The 15,598-nt window shown below is 41.6% G+C and overlaps 1 protein-coding gene across 1 annotated transcript; it reads right to left on the bottom strand.

The window, feature by feature from the left end:
- Window positions 1-4,394: 4,394 nt before the first annotated feature.
- On the bottom strand, window positions 4,395-15,563 carry psap (prosaposin). The gene is made up of 14 exons (XM_023822596.2): window positions 15,406-15,563; window positions 10,366-10,499; window positions 9,670-9,744; window positions 9,385-9,510; window positions 8,687-8,875; window positions 8,072-8,215; window positions 7,893-7,949; window positions 6,714-6,869; window positions 6,440-6,532; window positions 6,160-6,343; window positions 5,900-6,063; window positions 5,663-5,743; window positions 5,340-5,447; window positions 4,395-5,069 (listed from the first exon to the last, which is right to left on the bottom strand). The coding sequence occupies exons 1-14, from the start codon at window positions 15,464-15,466 to the stop codon at window positions 5,034-5,036; spliced, it is 1,608 nt and encodes a 535-aa protein (XP_023678364.1). The 5' UTR covers window positions 15,467-15,563; the 3' UTR covers window positions 4,395-5,033.
- Between the last annotated feature and the right edge of the window lie 35 nt (window positions 15,564-15,598).

The raw sequence follows: 15,598 nt of genomic DNA, 5'->3' as shown, positions 1-15,598 counted from the left end.
TTGGCTGCTTCTTCATTAATCTGTTTTGTTCCTGGTGTTTTTTCAAATATCTTATTGCTTTGGGTTGTAGTCCACCAAAAAGCTTTTTAATTCAATTTAAACAAACAGTGGGTCAAGGCTACAGAAGAAGCTCGAGGCACAAACTGTTTCAGTAATTATGTCCAGTTTTCAATCCTTGAACAGATGCACTGCCTGCCAAATAAATAATGCAATGTATTGTTACTGTAGTGTTATGAAAGTGCTTTTGTGTTCCAAAAGTACTTCTTTAACATAATCTCACTGTCGGTTAATGGTCACATTGTCTCCTGAAGGGCTTATTTGGCCTTTCATTACAGCTCCACAGATTAGTTTACGATTTATTGAACAGGCTGGCATTGTTAGTGTTTGGAGGATGTAGTATGTTTTATGTTAAGTACTTCTAAGGTATTTGCTATCTACAACCTATTAAGCCTATGAAAGCCTCCCTCTAGGGAATAAAAAGCACAACACACACAACCTCAGAACTTAAGTGTCTGCCTGTAACCGAATTGCGTCTGAAAAGTACATGCAGCTCAAAAGCAGTCAGGACTGCATGTTGGTAAAATGGAACATGCTTATCAATTTATAAGGAAACTATGATATTTGCATATAACAAGCTGTTATGCAGCATGATCTTCAGGATTTTTAATTCTGCCATCTCGCTCTGAAGATAACCCCACAGCCTAAACTGCACCAATTCCATTACTGGAAACACAATGGGTTGGATGTTTTATTGTCGTAATAGTAATAATTGTTCATACTATTCCTATATTACTTTGTGCTTGTTTGTTTTCTTAACACAAACAATATGTTCATAAAATATTTAAACACTGCAACATGTCAGCAGAGATGATCACTCAACCAAATAAAAGTAAACCAGGAAATTCCTGATTGGTTGTGTTATGGCTCCATCTAGTGGAGTGAGAAATACTTTGCATGAATTAACTGGCTGTTAAAGAGAATTTTTGCTGTGATATCAGACCGTTGAGATAGATTGTGTCTATGCGGGAATTGGCAAGAAACAAAGATTTCAGTGCCTTTGAGAAGGATCTGATGGTTGTTGCCTATCATTTTCTATCATTTCCAAAACTTGCTTATTGCCCTCCAGCCTACATGTACGTTGTATATTCAGCTCCACAGAACATCTCTTCTGCAGTTATGCGAAATCTCACACCCCCCGTCCAAATCCCATCCCTATGACGTGTCGCTCAGCTGTTTGGCCGATGATGAAATCGTGATGATGCAGTTTCAAGTAACCCCGCAAGTTTCAAGTTCACCCTTACCGCTACATCAAGCGTTTCACGTCAAAAAATACATTTTAGGAATGCTTTATTTAAAAAAATGTGTTTTTATTATTATTAAAAAGTATAAGTAGAGTTTTATTGTCATCCTAACAATACACAATAAGTATACAGTGAGACGAAATATCGTTCTCCATGACCATATATGTGTAATACAAAACACAGCAAGACAGATCACAATAAGGGTGAGTCACCGTGAGTGGGGTAATGATTTACACTATATCTATATGCAAATATTTATCTAAATGAACATAGGACAGAGAAGACAATAGAGTAGGGCTGAATAGGAGGACAATGACATGGAGAATACGTTCAGTATGAAAATGTCACACAATTCGGATTTGGCCCCTTTTTGCCCAGGAGGGTGTGCTGTTGCGCGGACATAGTGGTAGAAGTGTAATAGTAACGCCAAACAAGAGTGGAAAAAACACAAAAAACGGATTTTACTGACATATTCCTAGCACACTTAATTAAGATCACCACTCACTGCCCGCCGTATTGGCCGCCGTGACTGACTCATACGCCACACGATGCGCGCACGAACGCACATTATTTACAACAGATAATATTTAAAGATCATACATGACGTCACCGTACACACAATAATGACACGATACATGATAAACACACACAGCTATTTACACTTGGCATCTATCCAGCATGACGCCGAGCTGCCCGATGGGTACTCCCAGTGCGAGGTGAACAACTATTCTTCATTATAGTTGCATCTGCATTATAATGAGCAAGGGGTAGCATGTGCAATGAATTCAGTTACTGTACTAGGTTTATATTTGCATTATTTGGGTTTTTCAAGCTCAGAAGTGTCAAGCATCCAGCCAGTAGAATCTTGGGGAGACAGCGTGGTCCAGCAACCCATGGAAGTATTTCAGCCCCACGCTGGGTCCACACGCCAGTTCATTTTACTTGTGAGGATATCTTCTGGGGCCAGAAGGTGACGCAACACTTTCTGAGCCCACCAGCACAGTAATTGTTAAATAAAACTAAACAGATTGCCGTAATTAGATTATTCTTGATTTCTGAAAGGGGGATGTAAAATGTGTTGCATCGAAGCGTCAGTTCAAAAACATCTCTGCTGATTATTCTCAGGCGATTCTTCTAGACAACATGCACATTCGTTTCGAAATGTGTCTGATTTTAAACGTATGTACCAGCTGAATCTGAATTCAGAGTTTACCAACGCTTAAAAGTGATGCGAAACACAATCCGAGGGTTTGTCCAATAGGTATCAGACTAGGAGAGTAGTGGAATTGGGAGGTTCCTGATACCACAGCCTATTAAGAGCACAATATATAATTAACACCGTCACAGCCCTTTGCGCAATCTCATGTCCCATGCTAGATCATGGTACGCATCATATACAGTGGTACCTCGGTTCTCGAACTTAATCCGTTCCGGACAACGGATGGAATCCTAAACAGTTCGAGTTCTGATCGAATTTTTCCCATAAGAAATAATGGAAAATCAATTAATTGGTTCCCAGCCCCCCAAAATTACACCTAAATATGTTTTTTAACATTTAAACACAAAATGAACAGGATAAAACAAGAGGAGCACTTTTTTCTTAATGGCTTCCAAAACCATAAAGATCTTATCCCAACATTATCCCTGTCCTGCCCCGATCGTCCGCTCCTTCCGTGTGCCACGCCCCCTCGTTAACCTCGTGTGTGATCCCCATGTGATCAGCTGTTTCTGGTTGTTGTCATTAGTCCTCTGTATTAAAGTCCGCGTTTCAGTTTGTTTCCCCAGTCCGGTCATTGGGTGCGTTCGACTTGCTTACAGCGCTGTCTTAAAGCAATGCATTACGGTTAGATGCATTGCGACCTCTCACCCGGTTGCACAAACTGGAACCGCCTCCGTGACGACACACCTTTGCCCTTATTGGCTGAAGAGTTTAGTTAAACGCATGACGTTTGTATCCCAGGCAGTTCCGATGCGTAATCTGCTATTTCTCCCGAATATCACGTGATGCAGTGAGAACTAGTTCAGTTAATTTACCTGGTAAAATAAAGTTTAAATAAATGACAAATGCTCTAGTACACGTAAGTTAGTGGTTTATTTATTGTTAGTTACTGTAATGTTGCGCTGCTTTATTTGGTTAATCGTCCAGTCTGAAGAAGGCATTCAAGTAAGAATTACATTGTATGACTCATTTCCTGGCGCGTACAATTTAGATTAGGTCAGCGTTCACGGTTCGACTTCTGATATTCAGATTGAGTTCTAGGTCAAACTGGTTTGTTTGACTTTCAAGAAATTCGAGTTCTAGTGAGTTCGAGAACCTTGGTACCACTTTATAGGGTGTTTTAAGTTAGTGTCTTGTCAAGCCATGTGTGCGTTTTAAGTGTTTACGATACGTGTTAGTTTAAAATACATCGTCCTTGATCACCTCTGATTCGTGTCAGCGTTATACATTTGTAGTACGTTTCATCCGGTCAAAGTAAATACTATTCCTATTGCTAGACATCATTCGGGTGCCTTGTCACTAGCCTTGGGTGCATTACCTATGTTATCCAGCAGATGCCAGTGTTAAGTTTCGAATTAGTGAACGATACTAACCGGTGGTTTCAAATGTTTGCTTTGGAAAAGTTTCGCCCCGTAATAAAACGCGAACCATATATGCTGCTTCCTTACTCCAGTTCTTGCATTTGCTTAATTATACCAGCCCAAGTCAGCTTAAAGGTTCATTTTAGTCATGATCAATTGAAACATTAGTAAAATTGCAAATCAAAGCTACATTTAAGTGAAACCCAATTTTATTAACACACACCCAGGGGTTACCACCCCCTCTCAAAGGAACTTCCCCAGACCACTGGCGCAGTCTTTGGAGATTCGTGCATGAATGAAGGGGGTTAAAAATGCTGTATAGTTAGTCGCTGGGCTTCTTTTCAGAATTCCTATTGTGTTCCCACCCAAGCAGGGTTTAAAACTTTTAAACAGGGTTTATTCAGTATAGGATAAACTGAAATAAAGCACAAGAACCACATTCCTCCACTTAATGTGAAATTCAATATTGTTTTCCCTAATGTCACATTAAGTCCAGAAGTACATAGAACAGTGTTTAGTTTGACAGATTTTAATCGAGTTTTTTTAAAAATCAGACAACACTTTACAATGAAGCGAAAAATCAAACAAAATCCCATTAGAGAATTAAATCACTAAAGAACAGATCAGCTGGGAGTGGACAGTAGTAATAGCACTGAAATGCTGTTCAGTTTGACTAGCCATGGGTTCACTGAGACAAATCACACAACTTGCTATGAGATTAGGGTTAGACGTCATTAAAAGCAGACACTGGCCTAACAGGTCCTCCTCCATGACTGCAGGGGCAGCATCTCAAGTCAATTAAAATCAAATCCATCTCTTCCTTCAAGGCACTAGCTGTTCAATGTTACTTATCTGGAGTAACAAACTTTACAAAACCAGTGTAACATTCAATGTTCACCCAACCCACCATAACATGACCAGTTTACCCAAAATGCAGTGAGATTGTAGTTCTGTGCTTCGAAAGTTTAGTACCCTGTAGAAATCCTCCACAAAACTCTTGAAATAAATCCAAAAATCCCTTTGTTTCCAAAACAGACCTGCAAGTTAAAAAAGTAAATCTTGTTGCAATAATCATAGTAAAACTTTAGGAACCAAATTTACGAAAGCAGCTCTACATTTCTCCCCAATTTCCTCAGATGCTTCCTAATGCTCCTAGTTCCACACATGACGTTTGCAGTGCTCCACAGCCTGAGGGGAAGAAAGCACAATGGTCAGGCTAAAACCAAGACATACCAGCTCAGGCCATCAGGATCAGCGCTTCACACATGCTATTACTCAGAAGTCCAGAGATGGAAGGCGCCTTCTATGTTCAAAACGTCCTGCTTTAATCTGTAATCTGCTTCACTATGTCCAACAAAACTGCTTTTAATGCAAGTTGAGTAACAGAGCTACTCATTTTACACACTGTCTCATGGCACAATGAAAAATTTGGGGCGAGAAGATAGGTTTAAGACTCACATTGCAGCGATAAGCTGTGTCCATGTTCTTGCACCAGAAGGCTGGTCCCCAGCTGCACTGCTCTGTACCTAGAAGCTTCTTCAGCGCTCCAGGGCATGCTCCCACTTTCTACAAGGTAGAAGTCAGACACAGATAGAAGGGAACGTCACCTTTACCATTTAGACTGGAGGCACCACCAACTAAGCAGTACAACACCTACTTTACTAATTCAGTCAAATGCAATCTGAAGACCCTGTAGGGTCATCTGTATTGAGCAGCAGCACACGGTATATCCTATCAGTGGATCAAAACATCCATTTTGGAGAACAAATTATCAAACCAACCGTGCAGACAAAGTCAGGATCCATCATCTGAAGCAGTAGCTGGACCAGTTCTGGCTCATACTGCTCAACCAGCTGATCACACTGTAGGGAGAAGAATTACAGGAAGCTGAGCCAAGAAACCTTTTGCTTTAAGTTCCTTCACCAGACTACAAACATTAGCCTTGGGGAAAAATGAAGTTTTGCAGATTAAGAGCTAGACTTTGGCCCATAAAGTTAAGGAGAAAATATTGTACTCACCTCCTGCTTATATGCATCGGGCAGGAAGTTGCAGACTTTCTTTACAGCTTCTTCAATGTCAGCTTCCGTGGCATTTTGTTCCAGCAGCCCATCGATGTAGCGCACAGCCATCTTGCACACGTCACAGAAGCCTCCAGCTTCAAACTGAGCCTTGTCCATCTCCGCTGGTCGGGTAGGTATAACGTGAACCCCCACATACATCTGGATCTGCTAGATCATAATGTTGTCGCAGACCATAAAGTTCAGGAACACACACTTACGGATGTAGGCACGGCTGGCACCCTTGCAAAGTCCCAGGACAGTACAGATGGTCTTTGGATTCGCTTCCTGGACCAACAGGTCGATAATGGCCTGTCCATAAGCCTCTATCAAGTCCTTGCACTGGACGGAGATGGTTGAGGGAAGGATGGAGCAAACCTTCTCCACAGCATTGATGACAGACTTCTGCAGAGGTATAAACCAAAGATTGGTATCTACACTTCCCTGTTGCTTGCCCTTTCTGAGCAGCAGATTAGTGCCACAGCGGTGAACAGACTATACCTCTGTTCTGTCATCCTGCAGGAGACTCTCTACCTCCTTCATCACAAATTCACAGACGACACATTGTGGAGTCTCACGGGCACGTACCATCTTCTGCAAGATGGGGGGGGGTGTCAAAAACACAACCTTGTAAATCGGCACCCATCAATATCACTAAGTGGAACACACCCAACTCTGGCATTATTTTACTACCGTATAAACTGTTTACAGTATAAACAAACCTAAGCACATCAAACTATTAAAAAGTAGCATTTCATCAGCGTCTCCAGGTTACCATTGCAGGTTTGAGGGCCATAGGCTTGATTTCGATTGGCTGTTCCAGCTTGATGGCAGGAAAGACCTTGGCTGCAGGGATGAGCTTGGATGCAACCAGCTTCTCCATAGGAACAGAAGAACAGAATCCAGCACGACTGCAGATATCCTTTGCTTGCTATTGAGAAAGACACCATCAGTGAAGGAGCCAAGAGGCACCCACCTCACCCCCTTTGGTCACAATATCCCAGCATGCATTACAGCATGATAATCATTCCCAAAGGACCTAAGCTGGTTAGTTCCCTTGTTGCTCAAGGAAAGCCATGCAAGGTCACTCCCTCATCTGAAAAGCTGGCCTTCTAGTCACCCCTTGTCTTAGCCATTAGACTAGTAGAATGCCAGTAAAGAGATTGACAATCCATGTTTAACCTGACTTCCCCAGTGACTCTAAAAAGGAAATTAGTCCAGCCATGTTCTACAGATCCACTACACAAAGCTGTTATGTATTGTGAGTTTCAATCCACCCTCAAAAGCAGCTATGGGGAAATCCGACAGCCAGTGTGTGAATTCTAAAGACAAAGCATTCTGTTATTTTGAGGTTTCTCCAGGACCATCAGTAAATAGGAGACAAAGCTTCAAATCCTTGGTGGGAAATACCCAAAATGTGCCACTTATTGCTGACTGGATTACGCCAGCGCATATCGACTCCCATAGGCGCAAGACTAGTCAATGAAGCACCATCGCCACACTTGCTTCAAAGCTTTGTTTCACCCATCACGTCGCCCACCTGGCACAGATCCCATGTGTTATAGCTACCTGGGTTAGAATGAGCACTAGCAGTAGTAGCACACAACTCAGGTGACTGTTCACAACTACAGCTAAAGCAAAAGCTCAAGGCAAGACTGCAAGTCAACCAAAGCACCTACCTGTTCCTGGAGAGCAGCAAAGTTAAACATCCAGAAGGAAAAAGACACAGCAAGAAGGAAAAACAGAAGAAAGGATAAAAATAAGCTATTAGAAATAATGAGATTAGCAGACAGGTGACAGACATGCCATGGGGAGAGCATGTCAATACAAGAAATTTTCTACCTTGGCATGACAGATACACATAAAAGCAAATGAGAGAAATTACTACATGCTGATGCCCTGCAGATTTTTACTATTAAGAATTTCACCCAAACCTAAAGGTCACATTGCTTACCATTGACATGAGCTGCTGGAAAACCAATGGTCCATACTGTGCAACATAAGTCTTGCACTGAAAAAGAAAAAAAAATGAATTAGGGTTAGACTTTAACCCTTTTTCTCTGCAGAAAAACAATCAAGCATTCTTACGTTCTACATTCCACTCAGCTTTCACGTCTCAGCACACATCCTTACCATGTCAGAAATTCCAGGTCCCAAAAGGTCACACTGTTTCTCAATCTGAGCGATCAGAGAGTCAATGAAGGAGCTGTTGGCCTTTGCTTGTGACTGGGCATCAGTGATAAACTGAACACAGTCCTGGCAGACATCTCCATTCTCCTAGGATCCAGCAAAATGTACAGTTAATGATTCACCAAATAGCAGGACGTTAACAGCAGGGCTAAGCTTGTTGGTTCAGCTGCATCAAGACATTCAAAAAATGAATTACATCACTCTGACCAGATACCTAGAGTAAATTTGCAAGAACTACTTAAAATTAAGAAATTCAGGCATCATTTACCCAAAATGCTGCAAATGTATTACGAATAGTAATCAAAGTTACAATGTCTCACTAAGGCAGTTAAAATTCCACTTTTTTGCCAAGCAGATAACCCAAAGATCAAATCAGACCATTAAATGCAACCACACTACATCAGTCATGCCAAATAAAGCAACTCAACTGGCAAGCTAGGCAGTTCTAGAGCAGCACGAGTAACGTAATCACTGCCCGTGTCCCTTCTGCACAATGGACAGTGTGCATTCAAAAAAAGTCTTAGGTACTCCTGGTGCTCAGAGGATCACCCTCCTTACCGGCTTTGGGGCTTCCTGTTTGGGTGTTTCCTGGGGATACAGGAGCTGAGGGACATTGAGAAGGAAGGGAGACACACCCTCTGGAAAGTCTACCTGTGGGATCTCATTGGACAGCAGCTGGGACTCTGCCAGTGCTTTCTGCTCAGAGCGGCAGAGGCCCAAGGCAGCACAAGCCATTCCGGGATCATCCTGAGAAGAAATGGTATGCAGAGGTCAGTTTCCACAAACTTTACTACATGCATTTCATCTTCAGAACACTGAGGTTTTTTATGAATTCATAATTGCTTCCACCTTCTAGGTCAGTGGTCAACAACCCTGTTTTTCGAGATTTATCACCCTACAGAGCTTAGGTGCAGCCCTATTTTAACACACCTGAAACAGTTAAGTATTGCAGCCAGTTATGTTGAAGCTAAGCTGGCTCTAATACTGAAATACTACTGTAGGGCCTGATTATCTGCATCAGGATTGTTAAATTAAGGGCTACAGAGTGGTTGATCTCCAGGAACAGGGTTGGTGACCACTGTTCTAGGTTTTGACTCACGCAAGCCTCTTACAATCCAAGCATAAATCACACAAAAGAAAGTCTGGGCAGACTAATGGAATTCCTCTCGAGCCAATATGAAATTTTAGATGTACAATGAACTCAGGCAAAGGGCAAGAAGACCAGACAAACTTATTCCTCTCAAAATATTCCTCACCAGCTCTCCAGTGATAATGTTGATCAGGATTGGGTAGTAGTTATCCACCATCTCCTTGCACTCAGAGGACAAGCTCTCCTCAGGGATCAGCTGGCAGGCCTTCTCCATGTAGTCCAAGATCTCAGCCTGAAAAAGCAATAAGCTTCATTTGCACAAATCCCATAACTTATAAACCAAAATGAGCACATCAATTACAAATCAACCTCACCGAATACAACTCACAAAGCCTCCAATTATCTTCCACACAACCTATTGAAATGACAGTCAATACAATCCATCACCAACCTGAGTGGCATTGTCCTTCAGAAGCTGGCCAACCACAGTAACCACTTCTTTGCACAGGTCACATGGCACAGATTTCTATGAAGGAAAACCATGTCAATAGTCACAAATTGAATCTGTGTATTCTTACTACAGCATACAGTTAGGATGCTGTTGGAGAGCTGTATCAACGTAGCAATTAACTTAATCAATATTTTGAACAGTGCATTGATTTATTACAATACCATTAATCACTGGCAAACAAATGTTAAAAAGTTTGTAAAATCATTTACTGATTAAAAAAACATGCTGTTTATGTAGCCTACGCCAAATGTACTGCAATACAAAAAAGCTGCGTAATGTTAAGTGTTTCATTGTTTTTTTCAGCATTTGCAGTTTTGAAAACAAATGTGAATTTTTATCTATGCACATAGAAATGCAGTTTATCCAACTGGAGCTGAAGTACATAACTGCAATCAAGACACTGACTCATCCATGGTAGTTAAAGGTTGTGAATACCCGTCAACTAAATTTCAGGGGCTTAAAGTTTTAGTAGCGCCACTATTTCAATATTGGAATGTTACAAGGATATCCCGATGCATTGAACTGCAACACTGGTATTGTCCTGAGTATGCATCATGGGCTAGTTGGCTACACTCTGCCTACCATTGAAAACTACAACTGCTACAAAGGGACAGCGTCAATGGCACGTTAACTCACCACCTGGGGCTTGCTCCAGACATTCTGTTGACAATGAACAACCGCACCACAGATTGAGGCAGTCTTTACATTCTGACACCAGTAGGGAGGACCACGTGCACACTGCTCAGTACCCAAAATGGGGGTGGCCACAGCTAAAGAAAAGAATAAAAAGACATTAGTTGAGCAATGATGTTACAGTATCAGGAGAAAGGGGGATTTACAAGCATGTTAGAACTCCCAAATGAGTTATTCTTTTTCTACACCAAGGCACAGGAACAGCCGCACAGCACCACTCTGCATTTCAGGGCCAGGTGCAAGGATTTCAGTAGGGGTCTGAAATGTCATGAACAGCAGCAGTTCCTACTTTGTGCTCTGTAGAGCATGACTGACAAAAACACACTAGATACCAACAAAGAACACAACCAATGTTCTAAACTGGCCTTTTGTTATTGGGCCTACCATGGAAAGAGGAAATGTTCCTTGATTTACTTCCTCAGACACAAGTGCCTATAAAGCAGATATCAGGGGCACTAAGAGGAAGCAGAGGAAAAAGGTCAAACCACTACTTCCTTAGGCTCACAATGGTCAACCTGGGTTAACACAAACTGCAGCACTGTCCTAGCATGACAGTACAAAAATATTGCTGAAACCATTCAATGCTTTGCCTCCATACTACAGTGAAGGGAAAGGATTAGGCTTTAAAACCCAGTTGTCCCTCTATATAGACATCTTGCCAAGGGCCTATGTCCAAACATGTTTGGCTGTTAAGCTGCACTTGCACAATTTGTCCCACATTTCCTCATATTGAAAGTGGAAACTCCAATTTCTTGTGTCTAAGTGATTTCACTCTGTAGGTTCTACTGCATGGCGAGATTTTCAGCAGCGTTTACAGTATTCAGGACCAGTTTGTTGCGCGTTGGACTTCAAACTGCCAACTCAACCTTGCTGTGCATTTGTTAGGCATAGGTTGACCATTCTTAAGACTACCACATGTTGTACTGGAACTGTTGTATTGGTTGTAATGTGATAGGTTGATGCATGCTATCAACCTATGTTTAAAACTTTGATAATCTCTCAATAAGGAACAATCTTAAACTAAAAATGAGAAATCACCATGCCTTACCATATTAGTAACATTAAAACTAAAGCAAGGAAAACAAGTACCTTTATCAAAACAGTGAATAATTCAGGTAGCCACCTAGGACACTAGAGAACACCTACATTCAAAACACCTCAAGTAATGGGTAGGCACAATCATCCCCAGTCAACCAGAAGAGTAGAAATATTATCAACAAACCATTGACGACACCCCGGTACCTTTGTTGTACAAGGGTCAGAAAGAGGTTTAACTATCCATTGCTGGCCTTATCTTTCACATGAGAAGAGTCATGCAAAGCACTGTTCGTTTTGTTGCTCCAACACCTAAAAATAGCTGAGAAATCAGAAAGTTGCACAACCACCCATGGCTCTTTAGCAATGCATTGTCTGGCATTATCTACATCACATGACTATGATTGAAGAACAAGCTAAGCAGCAACTCATCAGGCTACTGCTGACACTCACTGACCCATCACCCCTGTTCCACATCCCCTGCAGAGTCATTTGATCTAGATACAGAAACAGGGTTGGACAAATCCCTTAACTGAGCCATAAGCCTCACACTGCCCCAAGCAAAGTGGTTCATTAGGAATCAGTGCAGAGACTAAGCAAGAAGCACAACTGATCAGACATGAGGTAGACTAACAGATGATTTTTTAAAAGGTTACATGCTGCCAATGCCACTGGCATTAGCCAACATCTACTCTGCATCAACCAAACCATTTCTTCTGGGGGACTATCAAGTGTCAAGCAAACAGAATACCAGACATAACCAAACAAACTATACATTCATCCAGCATCTTCAGAACTAACCATACAAGTTTAGATATGCAGGCTGACTCATTTTTTGAGTATCACAACCACATTGAACCTCTCTACAGGACACATGAACACTCAGGATTCTCAGGCTCATTACAACTATACCAAAAACTTTAATGACACACAAACACCTAAAATTCACTCAGACTCTCACTGTGGCCGCAGCAGCAAATCATTGAGAGCAAGAGATTGCAAAGACGACTGCTTGGGCCTGAAACCATTTAGCATAGCTCTGACCCAACTCATGAATCCCCACACAATTCCCCTGTGCTAGGGAAATCAGTTTTATCTTTGGTCTCAGAAAGTACCACACAATCTGACTCTGCTAGGGATGGGTTGAACTGCAGCAGGAAAACTACACTTAAAATCCACTTCTTCATAATTTCAAATGTGAAGAATCAGTCAATTTCTATGAAGGCAGCAGACTCCAGGAGATCTCATACAAGGAATGGGATGAACATTTTTTCAGTTCCGATACACAACTGCCAATACAGATTCCAATACAAGAGTTTAATATTTTAAAATATACATTTATACTTTATATTAAAGTAGTAAATGCATATTTAAAAAATACATGCCAAAAAATGTTTTTAGGCTGCTAGAAACATACAACATGCTGTTCCACCTTGTTTGTACATCTTGTTAGGCTTTTTTGAGGCATTTGCAGTTCAATTTGGATATTGTCCAAGCGAGGATAAGCAAGGGGCAAATGCTTAAAATGCCCCCAGTTCTTCTCACTCTAGCAACAATGTCACTTCGCAGTGATAGCACCCCCTTGTGAGTGTGCAAAACAGCCCAAGCTAGCAACTCCCAAATCATCCATTGCTTTTTCATATTACCTTGTGTTGTCTCGCACAATTGCGTGCGCTTTGTTTAGTGGGATTTTCCACTAAACGCTACTCCCACCTCTAAAAACTTTACAAAGACTGCAAATCACTGTGCTACTACTTGTTGAAAGTGTAATACTTCCATAAAGTCACCCTCTTATCTGATGTTCTTACGCTGCTCCTCCTGCAAAGGTTATGCGCATGACTTCACAACAGGCAGAAGTCACAAGCAACTGGCTGCAGGAGGGGCCTGAGCGCACATGTTCCACTCTCAAACCCCAATACATCAGTCCCGAAGATATAACGACAGGATCCGTTGTTTACGTTTCGCTACTGTGCCATGTCATTCTTTATACGTGTGTGAGGTCTGGCTTGATTTATAAATTACTAGATCGTTATGTATGTGTCGAACAGCTGTCCTAGCTACAGACATGCGTTTGCCTTAATGTGTGAGTAGTTGTAGGTCAAACAGATCTCATATCAAACAATTCTGTCCATCTGCAGAATGCACTTATTTCAAATGAAATATCTTAAATGGGAAAGCTATCGTGCAATTGACTGTCCGAACAGACTTGACTCGAAATAGTTTTAGAGACTGCCATAACTTAAATTATCAGACGTGGATCGGTCACATACGGCCAATACCCGATCCATCAAATAGGTCTGGACAGGCGCTGATACCAATGCAAATATCAGATCGGTGCACCTCTACCTCAAACACAGGACCACTTAAGTACTGTATTTTGATTAAAAAAAAAAAATCTAAATGTGGGTAAAACACTAAAATCTCAACTTGGCACATGAGCAGCTAGGGTAATACCCTGCAGGCCTGGTGGTAACAGCATCATGTATAGTACTAGTATGAGACAGGGCTACAAAACTCCCATGCATAGATAAGGTACAAGTTCTGCCCTTCTGAAAATTGTAATAGTGTTTTCTCTTCTTCTAAATGTGAATGAGGAAGTGAGCTCTTTAGGGGAATTTTTAAGAGACTTGAAACATTTCAGATCAGGAAACAGGCAAAACAAACAACGAAGTGAAATAGCCAACTTTTACTGGTCCCAGAGTCCTGCAGATTAGCCTCCTTTCTTTATACCTTGTTTTCATATCCCTCACACTTAATTTCACAGATATCTGGTCAGATTAACATGGCTTACTATACACCTATACTATGACACTTTACTTACTGGAAATGTACAGCAGCAGCATATAAAGAAAAAAGATGAAGTGAAACCTGGGTACTTTTTAGTTTGCTGCAGCTTGACCTTAAAAATAACTTGAAGAGAAGCAGGAAATTTGTGTAAGCCACTAACAATAGACATCTGCGGTATAGAAAAACATTTACACCATAGTCAAAAAAATGAGTCAGAGTTGCAACACAAATGTGTGCTCATGAGGCTACAGGCAAAGTTATAAGCAAAGACAAGCCAGATGATACAAAGAAGAAAAAAAACAATTCGACCAGCATTTGGCATTGATCGTTCACTTCTGACGGAAGCGCAACAGCTCTAAAAGCCTCTGGGCAGAGGATGGCGCAGAGGTAGCAACCACTAAACCCCACGGTTCAAGTATGGTTTAATTCAAAAACATAGTACACACTGATAAGGATTATCATTTGGTTCTCACGTCAACGACAATTCCCTTGGATCAGTAATATACATCTAAGCGCAGCAGCACGAGGAACACCTACGGCAGACAGTACAAGCAGAGCATAGGTAGGAGCAAACGGTACACAGAAGCTACCACACTGACCTAATTTAACGTTACCGTTTCATTCCATCAATCATTATCAGCAAATTAAAGTGTTCCCCTATGTAGTGATATAATCGGACAGGCGGCAAATGCGCAGCTTAACGGCTGAATTTTATAGCATAATAGACATTTCTTGTGACACAAGTGACAAGGGAGCGGCCTAGACAACCGCGCGTTTGACAAGGCATCGCAGCTAAACTGTAATAAAGCGGCAATCTCAGCACAGCGCTAAACCAGTTAGAGCTGCTGAAGTTTCTGTTTTTTTAACATTAAGGCTAGATATGTTGCCGGATCGGGGTTACCGAACTGTGCAGAACTGCCACCGAGATGACGAAGCGGGTTAAGAGAGCGACTAGTAAACAAGCATTACTGCGAGGGCCGCAAAGCGATGGCACGACTAGAATAAAATTCATACCAAAGTAGTATTTCTGAAACAGAACAGGCTGTGTAATCACCGACTAACTATTCTGACATGACGACAGCAGTCATTTCAGATAAAAGCGAAACAGACCGAAATACGCCTATGTTACGCCAAACACACTGAGGAAAGCTCAAAATTTACCTGTCGACACAAAAAGAAGCGTGAGAAACAGCATGTCTCGTTTCCTTAATTTCAGTAGCATATGAATTTAAGACTTTTTGTACATTAATTGAATATAGCCCAAACCAGCCTGCCGTCGATACTGCAATGCGGAGCGGCAGCTCAGCTGACTCTTATATAGTTTCAGCGTCACTGTCAGGTGACCGCGAAGCCG

Source organism: Paramormyrops kingsleyae, chromosome 3 (genome assembly GCF_048594095.1).
Source record: "Paramormyrops kingsleyae isolate MSU_618 chromosome 3, PKINGS_0.4, whole genome shotgun sequence".
Taxonomy (NCBI): domain Eukaryota; kingdom Metazoa; phylum Chordata; class Actinopteri; order Osteoglossiformes; family Mormyridae; genus Paramormyrops; species Paramormyrops kingsleyae.
The sequence above is the reverse complement of the archived record's forward strand: the minus strand, read 5'-3'. Positions and strand labels throughout refer to the sequence as shown.

Excerpts from the sequence above, each read along its gene's own strand:
- psap (XM_023822596.2), bottom strand. The coding sequence starts at position 15,466 with ATGCTACTGAAATTAAGGAAACGAGACATGCTGTTTCTCACGCTTCTT. Across the intron at positions 9,745-10,365 it reads TCTGGAGCAAGCCCCAGGTG|AAATCTGTGCCATGTGACCT; the intron begins GTGAGTTAACGT and ends TTTCCTTCATAG. Across the intron at positions 9,511-9,669 it reads TGAAGGACAATGCCACTCAG|GCTGAGATCTTGGACTACAT; the intron begins GTTGGTGATGGA and ends TTGCTTTTTCAG.